Source organism: Artemia franciscana, chromosome 15, assembly GCF_032884065.1.
Source record: "Artemia franciscana chromosome 15, ASM3288406v1, whole genome shotgun sequence".
Taxonomy (NCBI): domain Eukaryota; kingdom Metazoa; phylum Arthropoda; class Branchiopoda; order Anostraca; family Artemiidae; genus Artemia; species Artemia franciscana.
The window spans coordinates 43,162,161-43,189,932 of NC_088877.1; the positions used below are offsets into that span (position 1 = coordinate 43,162,161).

The following is a 27,772-nucleotide window of genomic DNA, read 5'->3' on the forward strand; positions in this document are numbered from 1 at the left end:
AAAACAAAAATAGGAACCAATAAATACAAGCCCAATCCCAAACGAACCACAACATTAGCTGCAGAGAAGACTAATATCGCAAAAAAAATTCCAATTTTTAATAAAAGCAGTTAGTTCAATGAATGAATCTTTTTAGCTTTTAAAATGTTAGCTTTTGTCGCACAGTCTTCGCTGAACTTTTCGTTAAGAGGTAATGATGCCTAGGCTATTTTAAAAAATGGATTCTGAACCGAGAACTTTTATTGTAAGTGCGTTATCGTTTATTATTTTCTTTGCTGAAGACGCCCTTTAGATATAGGGCCGAAAAATTCAAATAGGTTTTGTTCGTTCACTGTCTTGGGAAATAAGTCCTCATCATTCTCTCTTCTGTATTTGTAGTGTGGCAGAAGTAGTAGTAGTGGTGATAGTGGTAGCAAGAGTGGAACACTTAATATGTTTTGATTTAGCTTGGAACTCCCCTCAACATTCTCTGAAAGGTTCACCAGAATGTCCTTCGTCTTTTTGGAAAGTAAAGTTCAAAAATACATACTTTTTTAAATGAAATTCGAAATAAAAATTTTTTCCTTATATACTGAAGTATAATTTTTTTATTTGACTCTTAATTTCTCTATTGGAGGTGGGCGGGGGGTAATTTTCAGCTATGTAAAAGAGAAGCCTTTTGTTAAATACCTCAATTAAAGTGCCAAGAATGTCAAAATAAAAAAAAAATTCTGTAAGGTAATTTTGGGTATTTTCATACCGGAAAATCTTGATTTTCTACGATTTCGCTTTTGATTTTATTTTCTTTTAAATTCTCCAAATTATAGGGCAGTACCATATTTCACTTCGTGTTCCCATGTTCAAGCGTACAAATAAACTAGCCAAACTATTTTGTTGAATTTGACCTCACGTCTCCTTTATAAAAATTCAAAAGTTAACAAAATGTTAATTCTAAAAGACAACAAGACCTTCAATTTTCGGTCAAATGTTGACAAATGGTTAATTTTTAGGAAATTATTTACCAGATAAGCTAGAGGATACGAAATCATAGGAACTAAAAGTCAAAAACAAAAGTATCGGATACTAATTAAGTTAGTGTGTAGGAAAGTAGCCGGGCCATAATTGACGGTGGGAAGCATAAAATAGTGACCATATACAATCTGGCACGTACGCAGGGGAGGCCTTCGGGTCCGGCCCTCCCCCGAAATTTTGTGAAATGTTTAATTTCCCCATGGTTTCTTGGGATTTCTGGCAAAAGTAGGACATTTATTAAGAATCTAGGTACACTCTTTGAAGTAATTCGCAATTGTATTGTTTTTTTTTGTAAAGAGAGTTTGCTTTCCATAGCAAAATAGAATTATCCTTGATATTAGGGCGTTTATCCCCCCTTTTTAGGAAAAAGTACAGCTTTTAATGGATCAATTTTGGAAACTATCATTTTTCATTAAAATCTACGTTTTTGCAATAGAAGAACTACCCGCCGCAGCACCCATATTGCACTGTTAACCCTAAAATTTCCCTTTCAGTGGAATATAATAGATTAATCACTGGTTCTAAATCGCTATGAACATAACCTGAGCCTAAAACGTACTTTTGAGGCTTCAGTCATCTTCCCCCCCCCCCATTCGCTATAATACTAAAGATTAAAGTTAATCTGTATTTCCCTATAAACGTGCTTTTTGCATTACTAAATAAAAAAATTGCTACTTTATATCTGCTGTGTCGAAGGTTTTGGTCCCCCACGAAAAAAAAAATCCTGCGTACGTGCCTGTGTACAACTGATATCCTACAGAGCCACGGAGGGATGGCATTCGGTAGAACTGTTTAATCTCGATAATTTCTGACAGGGAATTTTGAATTTGCAGGCTGTTTTTCGTTATACAAATCAAGAAGCCGCATTTACCTTCCAGCCGTAAAAGAAATGACTTACGCTTCGAGTCTGGCTAGTTGCCAAAAAGAATGCTTGAAAAAGCGTAGTTTCAATTGTAACTCCGTCGCTTATACAGATTCTTACCAATCCAAGCAGCAGCGTGGAAATTGTGAACTTAGTCCTTGGGAAGCAGATGACCTTGATAGATCCCGTGAACTACTTTACGATAATGGATATTATGTATATGCTCGAATAGGAAAAGAATGTGGAGAAGCTGGTGGCTATGGGTATAGTTTGCCAGGTGAGCTAGTCTTTCTTTGGTTCACTAACGAAGGATTTCCAAAGTATTTTAAGACAGATTTAAGAAATTGACTGTCTAATGGCAGCTTTTTAGGCTTTCATTTACAAAGCATATAATAATCGTCGAAATACCCTTTTTAGGCTTATATTAATTAGGTCTTAGGAGAGGTATATAAAAACTAATTAAAAGAAATCAGAGCACGACCTTAGTATAGAGACTGGATACAGCTTCTAAATTTCAAAATCAAAAATTTAAAAACTGATACCTGCTTGAAATGTGCAAAAATGGTTTCAAATTTTTAATGTGCTTTTTTTATACGTTGTCACACGTGTCTTTTATTTTATTAAATAACTAGCTGTTGGGGTGGCGCTTCGCGCCACCCCAACACCTAGTTGGTGGGGGCGCTTCGCGCCCCCCCCCAAGCCCCCCCGCGCGCGTAAGTCGTTACGCGCCATAATAGTTACGCGCCATTGTAGTTGTGTCCCTATGTCCCACCTGTGAATATAGATAGATATATATATATATATATATATATATATATATATATATATATATATATATATATATATATATATATATATATATATATATATATATATATATATATATATATATATATATATATATATATATATATATATATATATATATATATATATATATATATATATATATATATGGTTTTAACTACGTAAGACTTGCGAATATACAACATTCTTTGCTGTCCCATTGTCTTTGCATATAAATAGATTGTCAGGTTTACCGACTCTTGAACATGCAACATATAATGGTCCATGGGAAAACAATCTGTATTCAGATCTATACCTCATGATTCTAATGATTGCCCTTGAGCTTTGTTGATGGTGATTGCTAATCGACCATACCCTGTCCCGGTGTCCCGGTCGTCATTTTTTATTAGTTTTTAGTTTTTTTTTCTTTTTAGTTTTTTTGTAGTTTTTACCTTCTTTTTAGTTTTGTTAGTTTTTTTTTTACTTATGTCCTGGTCGTCATTTATACTCCCTGTGTCCCGGTGCTTTGTTGATTGCTAATCGAACATTCCTTTTGTCCTGGTCGCTTTCTCTTTGAGTGTCGTCATTTATTTTTTTCTTTTTTAGTTCTTTTAGTTTTTACCTTTTTTAGTTTTTTTTAGTTTTTTATATGAAAATTTTTTTTAGTTTTTTCCTTTTTTTCTTTTTAGTTTTTTATTGGTTTTTACCTTTATTTTAGCTTATTTTTCAGTTTTGTCCTTTTTTTTAGTTTTTTTTTATTTTTTATTTTTTTTAGTTTTTTACTTTTTTTAGTTTTTTTAGTTTTTTTAGTTTTTTAGCTTTTTTACTTTTTTTATTAGTTTTTAGTTTTTTTTGTAGTTTTTGCCTTTTTTTAAGTTTTGTTTTTCTCCTTTATTTTTTTCCTTTTTTTTTCTTTTTTAGTTTATTTAGATTTTTAGATTTTTTAGTTTTTTTATTAGTTTTTAGTTTTTTTTTCTTTTTAGTTTTTTTGTAGTTTTTACCTTCTTTTTAGTTTTGTTAGTTTTTTTTTTTACTTATGTCCTGGTCGTCATTTATACTCCCTGTGTCCCGGTGCTTTGTTGATTGCTAATCGAACATTCCTTTTGTCCTGGTCGCTTTCTCTTTGAGTGTCGTCATTTATTTTTTTCTTTTTTAGTTCTTTTAGTTTTTACCTTTTTTAGTTTTTTTTAGTTTTTTAGATGAAAATTTTTTTTAGTTTTTTGCTTTTTTTCTTTTTAGTTTTTTATTGGTTTTTACCTTTTTTTAGTTTTTTTAGTTTTTTTTAGTTTTTTAGCTTTTTTATTTTTTTTATTAGTTTTTAGTTTTTTTTGTAGTTGTACTTATGTCCTGGTCGTCATTTATACTCCCTGTGTCCCGGTGCTTTGTTGATTGCTAATCGAACATTCCTTTTGTCCTGGTCGCTTTCTCTTTGAGTGTCGTCATTTATTTTTTTCTTTTTTAGTTCTTTTAGTTTTTACCTTTTTTAGTTTTTTTTAGTTTTTTAGATGAAAATTTTTTTTAGTTTTTTGCTTTTTTTCTTTTTAGTTTTTTATTGGTTTTTACCTTTATTTTAGCTTATTTTTCAGTTTTTTCCTTTTTTTTAGTTTTTTTTATTTTAATTTTTTTTTAGTTTTTTACCTTTTTTTAGTTTTTTTAGTTTTTTTTAGTTTTTTAGCTTTTTTACTTTTTTTTATTAGTTTTTAGTTTTTTTTGTAGTTTTTGCCTTTTTTTAGTTTTTTCAGTTTTTTTTTAGTTTTTTATTGGTTTTTACCTTTATTTTAGCTTATTTTTCAGTTTTTTCCTTTTTTTAGTTTTTTTTAGTTTTTAGTTTTTTTTAGTTTTTTACCTTTTTTTAGTTTTTTTAGTTTTTTTAGTTTTTTAGCTTTTTTATTTTTTTTATTAGTTTTTAGTTTTTTTTGTAGTTTTTGCCTTTTTTTAGTTTTTTAGTTTTTTAGCTTTTTTATTAGTTTTTAGTTTTTTTTGTAGTTTTTGCCTTTTATTAGTTTTTTTAGTTTTTTAGCTTTTTTATTTTTTTTATTAGTTTTTAGTTTTTTTTGTAGTTTTTGCCTTTTTTTAGTTTTTTCAGTTTTGACGTCACCTGATCCAGTTTTTTCAGGTGACGTCACCTGATCCATCCACAGATCCACACACAGACAACTTATTTTTATATATATAGATAAATAAAAAATGTTTTTCTACAGAAAGTAAAGATCAACATTAGAACTACAAACAAACAGAAATTATTCCGTATACGAGGGGGGCTGTCCCTACCTCAACCCTCACTCGTTGCTCAATGTCCTGAATGTCCTGTGTTTCAAGGGTAATTATTAAAGAACTGAGACAAAAAGGCAAATCTTAGCAAAAAAGAAAAAATCCCATGATATGATCTCAATGGGCCCTGGCCCGGACAGTGGAGACGCCAATTTAGTGGGAAGCCTTAAATTTCTATGTTAAATACTTGAAAAGAAGTCAAAAAGACTTATTTATCCCTTCTCTGAAAATTAAGGTCTGTAAGACTTGTATTTTTTTTGGGGGGAGGGGGTGTTGGTCTACCAATGATAATCTTTAAAATATTTAAAAGTGACACTTTCATTATTAACTTTTTCTTTTTTGTTGACTCTTAGGAAGTGACGTCAATGATGTGTCTGCCAGTGGGGTGGACTGCATTTCAAGATGTCAAGAAAATAAGAACATGGGATACTGGTTTTGTGACATTGATGACCGTGGTGCTTGGGATTATTGCTGTTCACCATCAAGTAAATGTGGATATTCTGAAGGACAGCCAATACCCTGGTAAGAACTCTTTCTTCTATCTTATAAAAAAAAATACATAGATTTTGCTACTAAAATATTCAGTTAGTAAGACTATACATTTTCAAGCCTCAAAAAGTACTTGCAGCGAAATAAAAAAAAACTAAAATTCCTCTCCCAGGCAAATTTATTTGATTTTTCCAGAAGGGGGAGGGATAAGAATTTAAAAATAGACTTTAGCTGTTGATTTGAATAAGAAGTTTCAACCGAAATACGGGGAAACTCAGTACGAAGGATTATGATAGGTCCCAAAGGCTCTCCTCGTAACTCCCATATGTACATCCTTGTTCGTTAATCAATGCATTTGAAATATAAATCTTTGACTCTATAATCCTCATTTGATTTTTACTTTTGTAGTTATCCAAACGCCCTCTTTTGGGGTGTTTCTAAACTAGGACAACTTCTAAAATCTAAGAATTACCAGAAACCAAAATCTTTCACCCGAAAGATTCCTCTTTTAGCCACTTCCTGTTCGCTTAGCCCTTTTTTATTTTTCTTTACTTCGTTTGGACTTACTTGTTCCTTCACAAATACCTTTAGTCCTATATGGTTTTCATAGTTCCTTCTAATTTTCTTTGATTCCTTTGAACTTATATCAGCCCCCTTTTTACTTTTTAGGCTTTTGTGGCTTTATTTGTTACGATTAGACTTTCTTTATTTCTATTGAATCTTCTCTTAGGCTTTCTTTTCTTGATTTTTACTAATCTTAAAGCAGGGTTACCATTCCTAGTGATTCATCACTATCAGTGGTGATGGAAAAAAATAACTAAAACAACCAGAAAATCATAGTAGTATCTTACTGAAGAAAAAATCACAAAAAACAACCAGAAAATCGATTGTATATAGTGTTTTTTTGTCCCTAGGTGGTAATCCTGTTTTGCACCTTTTGACATTCTTTTGTCCCTTAATTATTTTTTCCGTTTTTTCTTATGTTCATATCGTTTTGACAAGTTCCTTTAGTTTCTTACAACTTCCGGTTAAAATTTTAGTCAAAAGCTACGAGCCTTAGAGAATTTGCCCTATTTCAAACATAGGGATAAACACCCCTTAAGAGTCATAGAATCTTAACGAAAATCACACCATCAGATTCAGCTACAAAAATGTGGAATTTCGTACTTTTTGTCAGAAGACAGATCACGGGTGCGTGTTTTTTTTTCCTTCATGTTTTTTTCATGAGAGGGCTCATTCTAGCTGACAATAAAAGCTCTAGTGCCCTTTTAAAGTGACCAAATAACTTGGAGGGTACTTAGGTCCCCTCCCACGCTCATTTTTTCCCGAAGTCACCGGATAAAAATTTTGAGACAGTCATTTTGTTCAGCATTACAAACTTTGACCATTGTTTACATATACTAATGGTTATTGGGAAGTGTACATATATTTTCAGGGGGACTCTTTTGCGTTGAGGTGGGGGTGGGCTGGTTGAGGGGGTTACGTGGGAGTATCTTTCTAAGGAGCAATTTTTCATGAGCGAAGAGAATTTCCATCAAGGGGTGCAAAATTTTCTAGCATTATTTTAAAAAACAATGAGAAAATAAAATCAAAAAAGGTATTTACAGCATGAAGTAAGGCGCAGCATAAAAACTTAAAACGAACAGAAAATATTACGTATATAAGAGGGTTAAAAAATTAATAATATAATGAAAAGAAAAATCACCAATGCAACAGCACAAACGCATAAAAAAAGAAAAAAAAAGGAAGACAGAAGGAGAAAAGGAAGACTGTTTTCCTACATTAGTGATTAATATAGATCAGCACTTGAATGAGGTTTTAACCCTACTTATCCATACAATCACATAGGTCAAACAGCATAGCCATACACAATCAACCGCAAAGAATAATCCATGGACAGGCAATCGTGTCGTCAGTAAGTATAAGTCGTCATTTACTAAAAATTAAACATAGTAAAAAAAAGACAAATAATTCAAGACCGCCCCGAGAAATTTTATTAAAGTCAAAAAGATATCGATCAGATTTTATTATATTATACATTTTATCATAGTTATTCTGTGTTATTTAATTGTATCATATTTTGTTATAATGGGAAAAACACAACATTTGTTTAATGAATACCCTAAAAATCTGTAAATGATACCCTAGAAAGTGTATTAAATGACTAACTAGAAACAACTTCCTTAAACGAATATAACAGTAAATTACCAAAAATAATGCAATTTTGTTTACCTATTTTGGGCTTCAATCAATCAATCAGTTTATTGATACTAAAAGAAAAAACTATTACAAAAGTAAAGCGGTTACTAGGCCCAAGAAGCTTTGCTTGTAATGGACCACAGAGAACAAGAATAAAACACTATTATAAAATATATACAAAAAAAAAAAAAAAAAGAGGGACATCCGAAGGGATGGAGTTCCATAATCGAATTGACTGATATACTGGAGACCTCTGGGCTGCTGTAGAAGATCGTTTTTGTAAAATAAATCGTCGAGAAGAATTACGTAAAGAAGAAAAGTACCTACCTGAGCCTGTCCGTGAGAAAAACTGCTGTAGGGGTGGCAGGAGAGTACCTAGAAAAGCAGAATGCGCAAAATAAAGAGTACTTTTACCTATAATATGATCCAGCGGAGCTATTCCAGTATCATTATAAAGATCAGAGGAAGGGTATGGCCGAGGGAGAAGAAAAGTAGCCTTCATTGCCCTATTTTGGGCTCTTTGAATTGAGTAGAGAAGAGATTTATTAGTATTACCCCAGACAGAGCAGCAATAAGAAAGGTAAGGATAAATAAAAGCATAATAAAGAGAAACCATAATATCAGGAGGAAGAAATGAGTTAATCCGGTGCAAAATTGAAGACTGGCGGAGCATTAAGGAACGGGTGTGAGTTATATGCGGTTTAAAATAAAGAAAACAGTCAAGATACACACCAAGAAATTTCACCATAGTAGCTTGTGGTATAATGTCGTTCCCAAAAGTCAGGGTGATTGGCTCCTGTACGTCTCGCATACGGTAAGGGGTTCTGAAGTTGACAATGGCACTCTTTCAGCTGTTAAGAGCCATACCATTTGACCAGCACCAATCCTTTACTTTATCAAGAAGACCTTGAGCTATAGAAGTGGCAGATGGCAGGTCCACTGCGGCAATGAAAAATTTACTGTCATCAGCAAAAAGAACAGGGTGAACATGGGGATGAAGACCATCAACAAGATCATTAATGTAGTTGGCTTATAGGGCCAACTTTCCAAATAAATGAAGCTCCGGCAAAATTAGATAACAAGCTTAGCAGAAAATTACTAAGACAACTGAAAATCAAAACGGGTTTTGAAAGATATTATCTAAAAAGAATTTAGACAATAAATAATTAAGGAAAAAATTTCGCCAAGATAATTGAAACAATGATAACAAAGACAACCCATCAAGTTCCCTAAAGGTATGCTTTGACTGAAGATGGTAAATTTTGTCGCGCAAAAATAACAAATGTGGTTCGATCTCGCCCTCTAGGGACATAATGACATAAAGGCTAAGATGGCTAGGCCATGTTCTGGTAATTCGCCAGAACATGGCTCTGCCGCTTCCGGCAATCCATCTTGGGCCAATGAAAAGCAGGTCGTCCCCAAAAGAGGTAGGAAAAGGTCATAAAGAAAAATCTAACGGAAAGTAACTGTAAAGAGTGAAGCATTGAATAGACCAGGATGGATGAGGTTCGCTCATAGCTCTGCTAGTCTCACGCAGTTTGATGCTGCAGTGAGTTGCTAGTAGTACTAAAATGGGAGTTTAGTTGTTGTCGGCCAGCCTTGATTCAGACAAAATTCAGGAGGGGAGAGGAGGAGGACGATGCTCAAACATGGTAACCTTTGATAAAATAAAATTCAGGAGGGGAGAGGAAGAGGAGGATGCTCAAGCATGGTAACCCTTGATGCTAAAATTCTTGTCGCCCAACCTTGTAGTGGCGGGGATAGAACCACGGGGATATTATATTATATAATATTTTCATTGAAAAATGCCTTTTTGATATTTCCATTGCAAAAAATGAAAAATATCCCTCTCCTAATTTTCATGAATTGACGACACTGTTATTAAGATAATTAACGTTACCTAACCCCTTTCGAGTTACTGTGACCGTGCTTGTCGAAACTTGGAGGATTAGTTCTTATTGTATTTATTATGGCCTTTTTTATAATTTATTTTTGCTGATACGACCCTTAATTTAGATATTTTGTCATCCAGGGATCAAGACTAGACAAGACAAGAATACTGAGACTTAATATTGATCAACATTTTAGTGAAATAGTTGTTTACTTTCCACCCGGGAAAAGGGCGACACTTATATTTTTTGTTTTTCTCAAAACGACAAAAACTACAGTCCCTGTAGTTTTTAAGAAAATTTCTAAAAGGATTTTTACAATAACTTCTCAAAAAAAAGGTGAATAAGCAGGAAGCTTTCATTTATTTTTAACACATGTTTTCTCGCTTCGAATCCAGGCGCAATTTATTTCATTCTAGTCTAAAAAATAAAGGAACCAAATGATTATCTGCATGTGAAATTTCTTAATCGACGTGGAGGCCGGCTGCCAAATTTTGTTTTAATTATTCATGTGTGGTGAGCCAAAATCAAAACATGCATTAAATTAAAAACGTTCAGAAATTAAATAAAAGACAAGTTTTTTTTTTTAACTGCAAGTAAGGAGCGACATTAAAACTTAAAACGAACAGATATTATTCCGTATATGAAAGGGGTTGTCCCTTCCTCAACGCCTCACTCTTTACGCTAAAGTTTTTTATTGTTTTAAAAAGTAGAACTGTGCCAGAGTCAAACTTTAGTGTAAAGAGTGAGGCATTGAGGAGGGGACAACCACTTTCATATTTCGAATAATTTCTTCTCGTTTTAAGTTTTAATGTCACTCCTTACTTGCCGTCAAAAAAAACGTGTTTTTTATTTAATAATAATAAAAAGTCAACTTAAAAAGGATTGCAAAAAAGATTCAGTTGTGCTGAATAGAATTTTACAACGTTTTGATTTCCTAAAACAGAAATCAAAATGTACGAATGATTTGCCAAAGATAGTGATCAGCAAAAGCAATCTTGGCTTATCTTGCCAGCGATTGAAGGGTCACCTGATCTAACCACGTCTTTTTAAGGATGCCAAAGTGATGACATTCAGAGAACAACCAAATAAGCATTTCATATAAAATTATATTCAAAATAATTCATTTCTTCCTGTAGATTCGATTAAAAGAACCTAAATAGAATTTTGTGCTAATCACAATAATGCTTTAATTTGTTTTGGATTTTGACGAAGCATAAACTTGTTTTTTCATTATTTGAATATTATTGCTTATGTACAAATTGCTTATTTCAGTGTTCAAAAGAGATTGTGTGATTAATTTGTTCATTATATTTTACTTTCGTATTATTGGAAGTTCTCCCAATAAGTTTTGCCAATGATTGAGTTTCGTATTTTGTACTTTTGTATTATTTGAATCAAAACAATTATATAATCTGGAATCCTAAATTACAAAAAGAGAAAGAAAAGATTGGGAATAGGCAGAGTTAGTAGATGTTGAGTTTCAAAGTATTTCGAGGAAGCAATGGTTTTTAGGAATTTGAAAACCAACCAAAAAGACCTTCTGATACGGAGGTTTCAATAGAATGAACAAAAACAGCCACATTCTGGCAGGTTATTGCAATTGATTTTGAAATGATCCAAGGGAATAAAGAAAGCTAGTGCAAGAAAATAGGGCTGGATCAAGTCTCTTGCACTTCAATGGAATGTAGGTTAAAGGTAAATAACGTATGAAATATGAATTAGGGGGAGGGGGAATTTGCGCCCCTAGGATCTCCCCTTCTTAATGCAAAATGAATTTCGGAGGCTGCTCTACTGCTAGTGCTGATTCCTTCAACAACAAAATTGTCAGATTCTTTCAGATCTAGTTACACTTCAGAATTACAGGATTAGGATTATCTTGTGGAGTTATAACATGGAGACATTGCGTTTTTCTCCTTTTTTGACCAAGGAAGATGGAGACATGCGCCATAAAATAGAACCTGTCCTGAAGCCCTTTTGCTGTTCAACCGAACAGGGTTCGAAGGTAAATTATATATAAAAACAATCCTTGGTGGCAGCTCTATCTGACAGTGCAAAAAGAATGGCCAGATTTCTTCAGTTCATCTTGGAATTCAAGATTACAGAGCAGAATTATCTTGTAACTCTGTTGTAACTCTAGAATTACAGACCTGACTTTTGTCTCCTTTTCTTGTAGAGGAAAAATGAGACATAGGCCATAAAAACGAATAATTTTGAATCCACTCGAAATACTTGAATTTAATTAATACAACCTAGAAGAACATATAAAATTTACTTAGAAATGTTTCTTCAATGTTCATCAGCCTCATCCTTCAGACGACCAGATCCAACAAACTTTTTTCTGTTTTGTAGCTCTCTTATAAGAATGGCATATGACACACTTTTAATTATCACAGCTGAGCTGAATCAAACACTTGCATAAAAGTCACAGAAACAAAGACTAAAGATCTTTATGACTCAAGCATTTCTCAATTATTAATCCAAGAGTAAAAAACTGGTGGACGCTTCCTCTACCCTTCATAAAACCGCAATATTCTTCTCTTAGAACTTTGTCTACATCATTTCTATATCTGAAAATAAACATCACACTAAGTTTGGCTACCTGCAAAATCGCGTCTAATACATCTATAGTAACGACACTCACTCTCATCACCTTTCTCATATAGGGGTTTAACTAGGGTTTTCTGTAAAATAGCTAGGTGCTTACCGCAATTCTTCTAAAACTTATTTACCACAACATCAGCACATGATACCTTTTATTTTTCAATCCTTTTAGTATTGTCACTAATTCTACCTTCGTGTCACAATATATATCTTCTTTCACATCAAAAGTGTCACAAAGTTTTTATTCTCCTTCGTATCTTTTCCTATAGCTCTATCATGGTTTAGAACATTCCTAAAATGTTCTGTTTATCCATATTTATCTAGCCCTTGTTCTTAATTGCGGCCCAATTTCAATCTTTAACTTGGAAATGTTCATATTGAGTGCTCTCTCTCGATTTATTAATATGCCAGTACAATATTTTATATTAGTCCGTCTATTTGTATCTTCTATATCTTCAGCTGTTTTATCCAGGCTCTCCATTTCACACGTCCTTACTTAATACTTTAATGCCTTCTCCACTCTCCTTACATTCCTCTTATTTTCATACAGTCCATCGCTCGGGTAGTTCTTGTATGAGCACTTCCCCTCTCTGTTAAAATAAAGCATTTTTACTAATGTTTTTGCTAAGACTCCTGGAGAGTCTTGAATTTAATCAACTTGAGGGAAGATTTGAGAGCCAAGTCATGACTAATTATCGTATTACTGTAAAGCCAAAGGACCAAGTAGTATAAATATGATTAATTTCACTTGGTGATGATTGTTTATCGTTCATCCTAGGGCAAAACTAAGGTAGATAGGCACATAGTAAGGGCAATTCAAATAAGGGCTATTTGATGGCAGTCGGGGGTAAAAAATTATTCAGTGACCGACTCGTCAGGACTTGTAGTTAAGTGGGTTACTAAGACTTGTTCAAATTATAAGGAATTGGCTTACTAGGAAAGTTTACTTGAATTACAATTGAGTGTGAGTGAGATTTTTGAGTGGAATCGTGATGAGCAATGTCCACTGGACTAATGGGCAAAACAAAGCATTGAGATATTTACAAACACTTGAGTTTTATCTATTGGGAAAGCCCAGCGGAATTGGAGTGGGGTCACCAAGATTCTTAGATTGACTCAAGAATGACTCAATTTCGCGTATTGGAAAAGCCTACTGGAGTCAGAATGGGCGAATTACATAAATTTTTGGTTTAGAAGGTATCACAAACAAGTCACCTGAGCTTGCAGGGCGGCTTTGATTTTTCATATGCTTTAGCAGTTGCATTTGCATTTTAGCATTTTATACTTTACGTTTTTAGCATTTTATGCTTTAGCATTTTCATTGGCTTTAGCAGTTGCTCTTCCTCACCTACTTTATGTATCGCCACTATGAGACGGATTCAAGCAATCTGACAGACTAAGAATCCACGAAAGAAACATTGTTTTAAGATTTGAAATATGTTGAGATTTGACTCAACTGTCATTAAGCATATATATACTAATATAATTATTATAGGTGCTACGTTGGTCTGTCTGGACGGAATCAATGGCGACCCTGTTCTGAAAAGTATGCAGAGCGACGTCTTGCTTACCTCCGGATGCCTGAATCAAACTCCTCAACTCATCTAGCTGCCTTGACAGACCTATCAGACTCAGTCGAAGTAAAAAAATCTGATAAATATACCAGTCTGCAAAGCAAAGAGAAGAAGTAACAATTGATGAAGGCAAATGAGAATAACGAGACAACAGATAATTTGTAACAAATCTTTAATATAAGAAATCTGATAATAAGAAACAAGAATCTACAGAAGAAATTATATGTTGGTGTTATAATAAAAGGCATTTGTGAATTTATCTTTTCTTTTAGAGTTTTATATAATTTTGAGTTTTTCTGTTTGTTGTAACTGCTCAAAAAAAAATTATATCTCCTGTTGCAAATTAAAAAAAAAAAACTTCGTGCACATAGAGCACACGAAAAGGCAATTGAATCATTTGAGACGAAGCAGTAATGTGTCTAAATCCTGCCAATAGACGAAACCTTTGGAAATTCCTTATATCAATAATTCGCTCTAAAATCATAAACCTTTCTGATATTCATAAATCTTTTAATAATTTGTTTTCCAGCTGTATAAACGATTCGTAAGATACTTGACAAACTTAAAACTCTCATAGAATGACTTAACACTATAAGTCAATAATTTCAATCAAACTCTTAATTTACAGCGCATAAACTACAGATATGCAACCTTTACTACAACTACTAAACTTTAAAACTTACTGCAGCACCATGCCACCTAAGGTAAACACAGCTAGGCACGCTCCTCCTTCATCCCAATCTGTTAAAATCCTTTCACTTTGCTCTGTTCCAAGAAGCTTCTATTTTCCTTGAATCTTTCCTTACGACGCTCTCCTACTTCTTCCGGGGTGACCTGCTCTTTTTTGGCCCTAGCCCATGAAGTTGCCCGAGGAGAGTTACCTTTGTCAATCCATCATCCTTCATCCACAGAGCTTTTCCGAGCCATCTCAACCTTTCCCTCCTTATAGACCAAGAAATTGGAATTGACCCGTATCTTTCGAAGAGTCAACTGTTTGAGAAAGGGTCATCCAGTAGAATGCTCAAAATAATCAGCGGGGGATTTCTCTGGGATTTTCTTAGAAAATTTTCCTGATTTTCTTCCTGTTTTTTACCTTTTTCTTGTTTCAGAACAATAATTGACCACTATCAATACTACAGCTTCTAATATTTTTATCTTGGTGTGTAGACTTATCTTCCTGTTCTTCCAAACGTTTTTCAACTGCAAAAAAACCATCGGCCTCAGTAATTCATCACTACTGCATCTCCACCGCATCTTCTGTCATTAGTAATGACACAACCTAGAAAGCGAAAAATGTCCACCTGATCAATCTTCTTATTAATCAAAACCATCTTCTCACCTTCACTTATTCCTGCTCTTAGCGACTTAGTATTCTCGCCATAATTTTCAAACCTATTTTTTTACCCTGAACTCGTAGAACCTCTAAAAATCATTAATTCACAAATTAACGGCTAAAGAAATTGTCCTTCAAAATAATCCTTATAAATGGGTATAGGAAATTAACCTGCTTTACTCCTGATTTAATACGAAACCAGTTAATGACCCAAATTCCTGTCTTAACCGCAGCAATGTCATTCTCGAACTTAGAACTAGTAACTTTAATGTATTTTACTGATATACCACACAAGGAAAAACTTTCGCTAAAGCTCTTCTATCAGCTGAGTCTAATGCTTGCTTATAATCTATAAAACTGAGAACTCAAAGGGTCTGATGGCTCAAAACTCCTCAATTATTAATCTAAACATCAAAATTAGGTCAGTGTTTCCTCTCCCCTTCTTAAAACTACACAATTATTCTCTGAAAACCTTACATACAGCATCTTCAAGTCAAAAAATGTTCACCTTACTATATAATTTACTTCCAGCAGAAACCAAGCTAGTGTATCTTTTATCATCAAACTCGCTCTTGTCTTTTTTTGTATAGAGTGTTTTAGTTATTTTTTAAATGACAAACCGATAATACGGTCCCAGGTGCTGATAGCGTGATAAATGAGTTTTTTGTTTTATATAGTGTTTGTGAATTTAGAGATAAGTAGATTAAGATTATGAATTTTATTTTTGAAGACAAGGAAGCACCTTACGATTTATGAAAAATTCAAATTAGAATTGAAGTAAAAATAGAAGTAATAGTAAGAATTGTAGAAGTAGCGGAAGGAGGAGCAGTAGTATCCATATGTAATATTTTGTTCAATAAAATTCCGCCTCATCATGCCCAGAAAATCTGAAGTTTTTCCTCTAAGTAGTTCCCAAGAAATTGCTGATACAGACTTTTGACAACTTGATCGAAAATGATGCATATTGAAATATTTCAGATTCATCCTCAACATCCTCTAAAATACTCACTTTATTTTCCTTAGTATGAGTCCCAACAGTAATCGTCGTTGCAGTAGCAGTAGTGGTAGTAGTATTAACAGTAGTAGTAGTAGTTGCAGTAGCACTATTTGCATTCACATATTCTCTTTATTTGATTGATCAACCCCCTCAACATTCCCTGAAATTTACAAATAAATACCTTAAGCCACTCCTGAGGCAAGACCTTTTGAAAACAAGTATAGACCTGTTGTGTTTTGATTTAACTAAATACTCCCCTAAAAATACCCTTCAAGCAAGTAAATTTTATTTTGCTCCTCCAGTTGACACAGATTAGCCCAGAGCCCTTCTTGAATAATTTGAACAATATACCCTTGATCCAATCTTTTAGGACTATTTCGCTATTTCAGACGTTCATTAGAAGACTAGCTTGGTGGCTGAAAGGCATGTCTTCAGCACCTCTGCCGTGATCCCATCGACAAATTATTTACGTCTGTTTTTCAACTTTTCACAGCTATTGTCACTTCTTTGGTGCTGAAAGGTTGGGGGGGTTGAACACATACGTCATTTAGTAGGGAAGATCAGACTCACTATGGGTCAAGAGTGAATTAAATAAAAAAACAAGTTTTTTTTTTTTAAATGAAAGTAAGGAGCGACATTAAAACTTAAAACGAACAGAAATTACTCCGTATATGAAAGGGGCTTTTTCTCCTCAACGCCTCGCTCTTTACGCTAAAGTTTGACTCTTTTTCTTAACTCTACTTTTTATAAAACAGTTGAAGTCACATCTTCCAGATCCTCCGCAATTTTATCCATGGCCTCCACTTCACATCTCCTTAGTTCATATTTTAATGCTTTCTCCACTTTCTTTAAATTCCTTTTGTTTTCATACGACCTATCACTCCGATAATTCTTGTACAAACCCCTTCTACTCTCTTTTAAACCAAAAGCTTTTTCACTAATATTCCTAGTTGCAGTCTTAGCACTCTTCCCTAAGACACCATCAGCAACTTCACAAATTGTTTTTCTAAAAATTTTCCATCCATCTTCCACACTGTCAAATTTTAAACTCTCAAGTTTAGTATTCAACTGTTCCTGGAATTTTTTCTCGAATTTTCATCCTAGAGTCTATCAACATCATAACTTTCCGGGATGTAGTTACCCTCCCGAAATTTCAGCTTTAAATTAAACTTAGACACTACTAGATGATGATCTTTACTCGCCACCTAGCCCCATCTAGTGGCACGCGGCAGGCTTCTATATATGGATTTTCATATGTATTAAGATCTATACCGCATTTTTCTAAGGATTGTCCTTGAGCTTTGTTGATGGTGATTACAAACGCTAATCGAATTGGGAATTGCAATCTTTTAAATTGGAAAGGCAGATGCGTTGGAATCATGGGAATACTAGGAAAAAGAACAGCATCACCCTTGGAAGGCCCTGTCAAGATTGTTGCCTCTATTACGTTTTCCATTGTTTTGTTTTTTTTCGGCAACTCGCGTGCAATTGCAAAGCTTTGATGGGTTAATATTTCGCAACAGTATTATTGGTACGTCTATTTTTGGCTGTAGCATGTGTGGTGGAAACCCTGAGAGATCCAGGGAACTCAAAAATTCTGTTGGATAGTTAACCGCTTCATTTGATTCCAGAACTGTGTCGACTGACTTGTAAATGACCGCCTGGTCTCGAATCTTAGTCAGAATAATATTGTTGATTTCGTGCACGTCTTTTTTCTTGGCTGCCAGAATCACTCGTTCCCTTAGCCATTTATGATTTTTATAATTGGTTAGAATATTTGGAAATAACTTTTCAACCAAATCACTTTTTGACGTCACAAAATTACAGAATTCAGGAGGCAGTTGTGTACGTCCTGAAATTCAGTCAGCTGAGAGCTTTCCGTTCCCAATTGCCATAAATTGATTTGAAAATATTTCACCAGAGTGATCGCTCTGCAATCGGACACGCATGTTTATAGTTAATTTTAATGTCTTTAGTGTACCCATAAATTAGAATTTTTCAGGTAAGCATTCATTTCGTCCGCAGGGGTTGATCTAGGCATTATAGGTAATGTTTGCCCGAATCTCCCGCAAGCAATACTAAGGTGCTGCCAAAGGGTTTGGAATTTCCTCGCAAATCTTGCAATGATCGGTTGAGAGCCTCGAATGATTTTTTGTGTGCCATTGTGCACTCGTCCCAAACAATAAGTTTGCATTGCTGCAATACTTTACCAATGTTGCACGTGGGAGTTTCTGTAGATTGCATATTCAAGGGCAATTTCAAAATAAATAATAAAGAGGCAATAGTAAAATAAATAATATGTGCGTTATTTTAGGCTCAAACTCTTAACCCTACAATTGTAAAATCTACCCTCTACCGACTTAGCCAACGAGGCTATTACATTATGAAAGATTAGTAATTTGGATACACATAAAGGATTTTTATAGTTTTATATCAAAGAAGGAACTGTTGCCCATAGTAAATGATAAATTTTCTAGTGAGGATCTGGGTTGCTATGGTAGCTAGACTATGATAGATAAGTCTAGTCCATAGTAAATAATTCGATTTTAAATCCTAGTTTTAGTGGTAGCTAGCAACCTGGTTACATAAGGGATGAATATAGTTCATCATAAATGGTGTTAGTCAGATATTATTAATAAAAGCTTTATTTAGGCTTTAACTTGACAAAATGTGTAAAAATTCTCTGTCGTGGGAATTGAACCTGCGACATTCAGAGCAGAACCCCAAATGGTTTCCACTGCACCATACACGCTTTCAAACAGAAAAGTTTTCAATACTTTATGCAGCATTTAAATGATTATTTATAAAAACAATCATTAGAAAAATGTATAATCAAGAATCAAACAGTTCGTGGTAACGAACTGTAGTAAGGAGCGACCCGGCTCAATAGTAACCAAAACTCTAAAAAATGGAATTTTGATACCAATAGCTACATCAAAAGAATCGCATTTTTATGCTGGTTTTAAATATATAAGTTTCATCAAGTTTAGTCTTACCCATCAAAAGTTACGAGCCTGAGAAAATTTGCGTTATTTTAGAAAATAGGGGGAAACGCCCCCTAAAAGTCATAGAATGTTAACGAAAATCACACCATCAGATTCAGCGTATCAGAGAACCCTACTGTAGAAGTTTCGAGCTCCTATCTCCAAAAATGTGGAATTTTGCATTTTTTGCCAGAAGGCAGATCATGGATGCGTGTTTTTTTTTTTTTTTTTTTTTTTTTTTTTTTTTTTTTTTTTTTTTTTTTTTTTCTTTTTCCCAGGGGTGATCGTATCGACCCAGTTGTCCTAGAATGTTGCAAGAGGGCTCATTCTAACGGAAATGAAAAGTTCTAGTGCCCTTTTTAAGTGACCAAAAAAATTGGAGGGCACCTAGGCCCCCTCCCACGCTAATTATTTTCCCAAAGTCGACGAATCAAAATTCTGAGATAGCCATTTTATTCAGCGTAGTTGAAAAACCTTATAACTATGTCTTTGGGGACGACTTACTCCCCCACAGTCCCCGTGGGAGGGGCAACAAGTTACAAACTTTGACCTGTGCTTACATATAGTAATGGTTATTGGGAAGTATACAGGCGTTTTCAGGAGGATTTTTTTGGTTTGGGGGAGGGGTTGAGAAGAGGGGGATATGCTGGGGGAACTTTCCTTAGAGAATGTGTAATGGGAGAAGAAATTTTCCATGAAGGGAGAGCAGGATATAGGCTACTAGCATTATTTAAAAAAAAAATTAAAAAATAAAAGTGAAAAAGCTTTTTCAGCTGGAAGTAAGGAACAGCAATAAAATTTAAAACAAACAGAAATTATTACCCATATGAGGGGCTCACCTCCTTCTAATACCTCGCTCTTTACGCTAAAGTATTTTCAGTAATTTCAACTACTTATTCTACGGCTTTTGTGATTCAGGGGGTCATTCTTAATGAATTGGGATAAAATTTAAGCTTTAGTGTAAAGAGCGAGGTACTGACGATGGGGCGAATCCCCTCATATATGTAATAAAAACATGAGAATACAAAAGTTCTTTACGTAAGCTAATTTATAAGTTACGTAAATCTTTTGCCAATAAAAAGATTCGTAAAAAATTAAAAGTTCTAGTTGCCTTTTTAATTAACCAAAAAATCGGGGGGCAACTAGGTTTCGTCCCCCGCTCTTTTTTTCTCAAAATCATTCGGTCAAAATTATGAGAAAGCCATTAAGCCAAAAAAAAATATGCAAATTTCGTTTTGATTATTCCTCTGCGGAGAGCCAAAATCAAAACATGCATTGATTCAAAAACGTTCAGAAATTAAATAAAAAAACAAGTTTTTTTAACTGAAAGTAAGGAGCGACATTAAAACTTAGAACGCACAGAAATTACTTCGTATATGAAAGAGGCTGCTTCCTCATCAACGCCCCGCTCTTTACGCTAAAGTTTTTTACTGTTTTAAAAAGAAGAATTGAGAGAAAGAGTCAAACTTTAGCGTAAAGAGCGGGGCGTTGATGAGGAAGCAGCCTCTTTCATATACGAAGTAATTTCTGTGCGTTCTAAGTTTTAATGTCGCTCCTTACTTTCAGTTAAAAAAACTTGTTTTTTTTATTTAATTACTTACAGCGACTGTGTTGTGTCTAAAAACTCTATATCATAACTAACCTTCGGTTTCCGTTAACATCAAAATAAGAAGATCTGTAAAAACCTGCAAGTATATCATTGAGCTTGGCCAAATATGACATGGAAAGACTGAGCTGCATTCCTGCTTTTAATTCACCGCTAAGGTGTATGGTGAAAAATTGTGTTATCTGGTCAAAGGAAGTGTGGTGAACCATCATGCCTTCCAATCCCTCTCCAGATACCTGAAACAGTTTCAATAACTTTAAACACAACAAAGTGAACTCTCGTCTATAATAGACATTAATCTATATCTTTTAAAATCCTATTTCTATAATGACATCAAAAACATTATCTGTTAATTTTTTTGTTGCTTACTATATTTGAGTTTTATTATTTTTGGTTATTCATCCTCATTTTATTGAGGCAAAACTACAGCGAAAGATAATTTTAACAATGTAAAAGTTTAGCCAGTCTTAGCATATGACTGCTGATTATCACTATTTACTGTTAATGGGTCATCTATAACAAATAAAATTTTATCCTCGACTGTTTGTTTCTTTTTTGGAATATCAATTCTAAAACTGTACTCAGGGAAGAATGTAATTCGCGAGTCTTCCACGGTAATTGGATTTATCGTCTTCTACAGCTTAAATGTTTATATTTTGTAATTTAAAATTTTGGTTTTTTTTTTACAGTTGGTGGTAAAAAAGGGTAAGAAAGGAATGAAATGCGCTAATTGTAACCGAAACTCTAAGATAAAAGAGTCTTGACAACAATATACACATCAAAACAATCTGCTTCTTATGTTGAACCCGAATACTTATAACTCACAAAATTTAAAGTTACTCACAAACAGTTCCTGGTAACGAACTGTATTAAGGAGCAACAGGGCTCAATAGTAACTGAAACTATAAAAATCTAAATTTTGATACTAATAGTTACACCAGAAGAATCAAATTTGCAGAACCAGAAGAGCCTGAGAAAATTTGCCTCATTTTAGAAAATAGAGGGGAAACACCCCTTAAAGTCATAGAATCTTAACGAAAATCACATCATCAGATTCAGCGTATCCGACAACCCTACCGCAGAAGTTTCAAGCTCCAATCTTAAAAAATGTAGAATTTCGTATTTTTTGCCAGAGGACTGATTACGGATGCGTGTTTTTTTTTCTTAGGGGTGATCGTATGAACCCAGTGGTCCTAGAATGTCACAAGAGGGCTCATTCTAGCGAAAAATAAAAGTTCTAGTGCCCTTTTTAATTGACCAAAAAATTGGAGGGCACCTAGGCCCCGTCCCACGCAATTTTTTCCCAAAGTCACCGGATCAAAATTTTGAGGTAACCATTTTGTTCAACGAAAAACCTAATAACTATGTCTTTGGGGACGACTCAATCCACCACAGTCCCCGAGGGAGGGGCTACAAGTTACAAACTTTGACCATTGTTTACATATAGTAATGGCTATTGCGACAGGTACAGCCGTTTTCAGGGGGACTATTTCGCGTTGGGTGGGGCGGATTGGGGGAGGAGTTTATGTGGGAGGGTCTTTCCATGGATGAATTCATCATGACGGAAGAAAATTTCCGTCAAGGGGGCGCAGGATTTTCTAGTATTATTAAAAAAATGAGAAAAAAAATAAAAAAAATATTTTTTTCAACTGGAAGTAAGGAGCAGCGTTAAAAATTAAAACTAACAGAAAATATTATGTATATAAGGAGGTTCGTCTCCTCCACAGTATCTTGATCTTTACGCTAAATTAATTTAAATAATTTCAACTATTTATTCTTCGGCCTTTGTGATTCAGCAGGGGTCATTCTTAAACAGTAGGGACGAAATTTATGATTTGGTATAAAAAAGCGAGGTATTTATGAGGGGACGAACCTCCTCATACACGTAATAAAAATATACAAATATAGAAGTCTGTTAAGTTAGTTAATTCGTATGTTATGTATAATTATTACTAATAAAAACATTCGTAGAAAAATAAGTTCCAGTTGTTTTTTAAATAACCGAAAAATTGAAGGGCAGCTGAGCCTCCTCCCCACGCTCCGTTTTTCTCAAAATCGTTTGATTAAAACTATGAGAAAGTGCCATTTAGCCAAAATAAAAATTAACATACAAATTTTGTTTTAAATATTCATGTTTGTGAGCCAAAATCAAAACATGTATTAATTCAAAAACGTTCAGAAATTAAATAATTTTTTTTTAACTGCAAGTAAGGAGTAACATTAAAATTTAAAACGAACAGAAATTATTCCGTATATAAAAGGATTTGTCCCCTCCTCAACGCCTCGCTCTTTACGCTAAATTTCTTTTTTTTTTAGTTTTACAAGGTAGAGTTGTGACAAAGAGTCAAACTTTAGCGTAAACTAAACGTGACTCGTTTAGAGTCAAACGAGTGGGGCGTTGAGGAGGGGTCAACACGGAATAATTTCTATTCGTTTTAAGTTTTAATATCGTTCCTTACTTGCAGTTAAAAAAAAACTTTTTTAAAATTTAATCAAGAATTAAGAACCTGAGGAAATTTGCCATATTTTCAAAAAAGGAAACATCATCTCTGTGGAGACAAGTAAATATGATGGTAATAAACCACCAAGCTCCGTCAATGTTTGAAATTTCCATCTTCAAAAATGTAGAATTATGCATTTTTTTTTAATTTTTTTTTTAGAAGGAAGATCACGAATATGAGCTTATTTCTGTGTTCTTCTCATGGGTTATCGTATCGAATCAATGTTACTTGAAAATTTGAAAAGATGACTTATCCCTAAGAAAATCAAAGCTTCTATTTCTCTTTTTAAGTAGCTAAAGAGATAATGCCACTTCAATATGGTATTTTCAGCCATTTCGTGGCATCAAACAAAATTCGTTCCTATGGAGTCACGAACAGGGTTGGCTACTGCCAATATCTCAAAAAAGTGCAACTCAACGCCAAAAAAGAGATATTGTTCCTCAGAAAGAGTGCAAGTTAAAAATCTGCGCAACCACTTACACATTTCTGATCACTCTCGCGCCATTTACAAATATTTATAGGTTATCCTGCGATCATTAAACATACTGACCTTAAATTTTTAAAATGTATTAAAAATGAAGTCAGGAGGGCACCCTAGATTAATAAACCACAAAATAATAAGTTAGATATCAATTCTCGTTCTTTTTATAGCTAAAACGTAGCATTCTGCGAGACACTTGTATGTGTTAATTTTGATCACTTGGACCTTTGACTGAACTGTAGATGACTTCATAAAATTTTAGATATTGTTTTGTCTCCAATTTGTTCAAATGTTTTGAAACAGATATTAGAAGTCCAAGCAACTAGTCGTGGACTATACCTGACTTCACTACAGCCAAGTCAATTACCGTGCCGAAACAGCCAAAACATTGGTTAACACATTCTTAGTCACATAATATAATTCTTCTTGTTCCTCTACTGGATTCTCGTTCTTTTAATTTAATGGGTCCCTACAAAATATTTTCTTGGTCCCCTGGCTGGTGAGATAAGATTTTTATTTTTAAAAGTGGCTATTACATTGAGAGTAGACTTTGAAAATGTTTGTTTTGGTTGTTGCTGCTCCATCATCTTACTGCGGACTCATTAACCATTTCAAAGAAAAACAGTGGTGGTAAACAGCTCTTTACTTCTTTTATTAAATTTTAATTTCCACCTTCCACAATTTCGTTTGTTATTTTGACTTAAACTTACTTCTTCTTAAATGGATGAAAATACTGAAAAAACGACTGTTGGAAAAGGAACAAGCAAAGACAACAGGGATAAAATAAAACAGCCAGTAATTGCACCTTTGGCACTGAAATAACTTTTTCTCTAATCTTTTCCTAAAAGAGTGCAAAAAAAGTGATTTTAGCTAGAAACTTCCAAAAAGAGTGCAATTTCCGTCCGTCAATGGAAAGAGCACAATTTGGTAAAAAATAATGCAAAACTGCGAAACTATAAAAGTTGGCAACCCTGGTCACTAATTCCATATAAAATGAACGGTTAATAGAAACACTTCTTTCAAAGCTTCATTTAAGAAAGTTGAGTCGCTCGATCTTTCGTAAAATTATATAGATTAATGTATAATCACGTGTTAGTTATTACGGAGGAGGGCCGATGGGTCACTGTTTAGGTGGAGGGTGCCTGATACCTCCAAAAGTGCTTTTAAAGATGCAAATTTTCAACCTTTTAAGAGTATTCTGGTTAATATAAAAGAGGGTTTAGGGAGGGGGAGACCAAATTAACCTCTAATTTCCTTTCATTTTTATTGAGCCTGATTATTGGAAACGTCGGGTGGTGGTTTTTTCTGATTGCATAATACCACCTTTATGTAACATTAAAAGATTATATTCATTTGCTTAACGGCCAACAAGGTGGAAAAATAGTGGGGTCTCATGAGAGTCGTTAGGAATCTTCCCAGAAGAAAGGAGACAAGTTTGACCGAACATGTTTTTTTATTTTATTTTTTCTTTACGATTAATTCAAATATTTGGGTTTGATTTTGTTTTTTATGAAACAGCTATTGCAACGAACTATGAGTAAGGTGCGAATCGTGCTGAAAATATTATTTACAAGTATTATTTTGACAAGGGATTAATTCAAATAATTCAATAATTCAAAACCTTGAAAAAGAAATCGTTGTTCGAAATCGGATTTGCGGTAATATACAAATATCCTTAATAGATCAGTTCAAAGAGACATTAAATTGCGTAAAGAACAAAAAACTGGCAATTGCAAAAATATTTGTATATATTTTAACAAGGGATTAAATGAATTCAAAAACCTTAAGAAAGAAAACCAAAATTTTGAAGCTTAGCAGAAATCGTTGTCAGAAAAACATCATTACCGAATTTCTTTTCTTATAACTATGAGCAATGTCTTTTTACGACATGAAAAAAAAATTGGAAACATTTTTAAGTTCAATTTAGAATCGCTAAAGTTATTAAGTAAACTGCAAAAATATTTACGATACCTGAGCAGTAATTTTTTGGTGTTTTAATTCAAACTAGAAAAATGCCTGAAAATTATAAAATTAGTTTGTTTTTTGTAAGATAAAAATCCCCTCGCTACGTGATTAAGCTTAAAGGTTCGAACACAACCAGTTATATAATGTCAGTATGAAGGCCAAAAAACAAAGTTTGCTATTATTACAAATGATGACTCAATATCAAACAGTTCGTGGTAACGAGTAAGGAGCGACCCGGCTCAATAGTAAACGAAACTCTAAAAAACGGAATTTCGATGCTAAAAGATATATCTAAAGAATCCGATTTTTATGCTGATTTTAAATATATAAGTTTCATCAAATTTAGTCTTTGTCATCAGAAGTTACGAGCCTGAGAAAATTTGCCTTATTTTAGAAAATAGGGGGTAACACCCCCTAAAAGTCATAGGATCTTAACGAAAATCGCACCATCGGATTCAGCGTATCAGAGAACACTATAGAAAAAATTGCAAGGTCCAATCTACAAAAATGTGGAATTTCGTATTTTCTGCCAGAAGACAAATCACGGGTGCGTGTTTATTTGTTTTTTTGTTTGTTTTTTTTTTCCCAGGGGTCATCGTATCGACCAAGTAGTCCTAGAATGTCGCAAGAGGGCTCATTCTAACGGAAATGAAAAGTTCTAGTGCCCTTTTTAAGTGACCAAAAAAATTGGAGGGCACCTAGGCCCCCTCCCACGCTCATTTTTTACGAAAGTCAACGGATCAAAATTTTGAGATAGCCATTTTGTTCCGCATAGTCTAAAACCATAATACCAATGTCTTTGGGGATGACTTACCCCCCACAGTCCCTGGGAGAGGGGCTGCAAGTTACAAACTTTGGCCAATGTTTACATACAGTAATGGTTACTGGGAAGTGTACCGACGTTATCAGGGGGATTTTTTTGGTTTGGGTGTGGGGTTCAGGGGAGGGGGCTATATGGGAGGATCTTTTCTTGGAGGAATATTTCATGGGGGAAGAGAAATTCAATCAAAAGGGTGCAGGACTTTCTAGCATTACTATAAAAAAACGAACAATGAAAATATAAACATGAAAAAGTTTCTTCAATTGAAAGTAACGAGAAGCATCAAAACTTAAAACGAACAGAGATTATTACATATATGAAGGGTTCTAAAAATACTTTAGCATAAAGAGCGAGGTATTTAGGAGGAGATAAATACTTCACTCTTTATGCTAAAAATTTTTTAAGTAATTTCAACTATTTATTCTACAGCCTTTCTGATTCAGGGGTCATTCTTAAAGAATTGGGACAAAACGAGATTTAGTGTGAAGAGCGAGGTATTAACGAGGGGACCAACCCCCTCATATATATAATCAAAAATATAAGAATATAAAAGTTTGTTACGTAAGTTAATTCTTAAGTTGCGTATTTTTTTACTAATAAAAACGTTCGTTAAAAATTAAAAGATCTAGTTGCCTTTTTAAGTAACCGAAAAATTGGAAGACAACTAGGCCTCCTTCTCCACCCCTTATTTCTCAAAATCGTCTGATCAAAACTAAGAGAAAGCCATTTAGCCAAAAAAAGAATTAATATGCAAATTTCATTTTAATAATTTATGTACGGAGAGCCAAAATCAGACATGCATTAATTCAAAAACTTTCAGAAATTAAATAAAAAAAAACAAGTTTTTTGAAATGAAAGTAAGGAGCGACATTAAAACTTAAAACGAACAGAAATTACTCCTTATATGAAAGGGGTTTTTCCTCCTCGACGCCCCGCTCCTTGCGCTAAAGTCTTTCTCGCAACACTACTTTTTAAAACAATAAAAAACTTTAGCGTAAGGAGCGGGGTGTCGAGGAGGAAAAGCCCCTTTCATATACGGAGTAATTTCTGTTCGTTTTAAGTTTTAATGTCGCTCCTTACTTCCATTTCAAAAAACTTGTTTTTTTTTATTTAATCATAATAAAGAACAAGGTCTAGCCCTTAGTATAGTAAATGTTTTATTTAATCGGGGTTACCCTGGTAGCTAGCGACCCAGTAGGAGACGATTATTTTAGTAAAGAATGAGCTCAGGCTCAAAGAAACTAAACCCTGTTTTTCATTCATATTATCTTCATTATTTTAGATAGGATGTAACTAAAATTAGTTTCTTTTTTAAAATTAAATTTTAAAAGATGTTTATTTTATTTATTTATTTATTTTCTTTATTTCTCTCAAAAAATGAGGAGTACGCTACAATATGA

The 27,772-nt window shown here is 33.8% G+C and overlaps 1 protein-coding gene across 2 annotated transcripts in view; it reads left to right on the top strand.

Moving 5' to 3' along the window:
- Nucleotides 1-13,944, top strand: part of LOC136036511 (uncharacterized) — a 97,730-nt gene extending 83,786 nt beyond the window's left edge. The window contains exons 8-10 of one of the 2 annotated variants that reach the window (XM_065718803.1): nt 1,845-2,150; nt 5,284-5,452; nt 13,607-13,944. In XM_065718803.1, coding sequence (XP_065574875.1) covers nt 1,845-2,150; nt 5,284-5,452; nt 13,607-13,802 — 671 coding nt within the window. In that variant the 3' untranslated portion in view covers nt 13,803-13,944. The remainder of the gene's footprint in view (nt 1-1,844; nt 2,151-5,283; nt 5,453-13,606) is intronic. The other variant, XM_065718804.1, reaches the window with a different exon arrangement.
- The last annotated feature ends 13,828 nt before the right edge of the window (nt 13,945-27,772 follow it).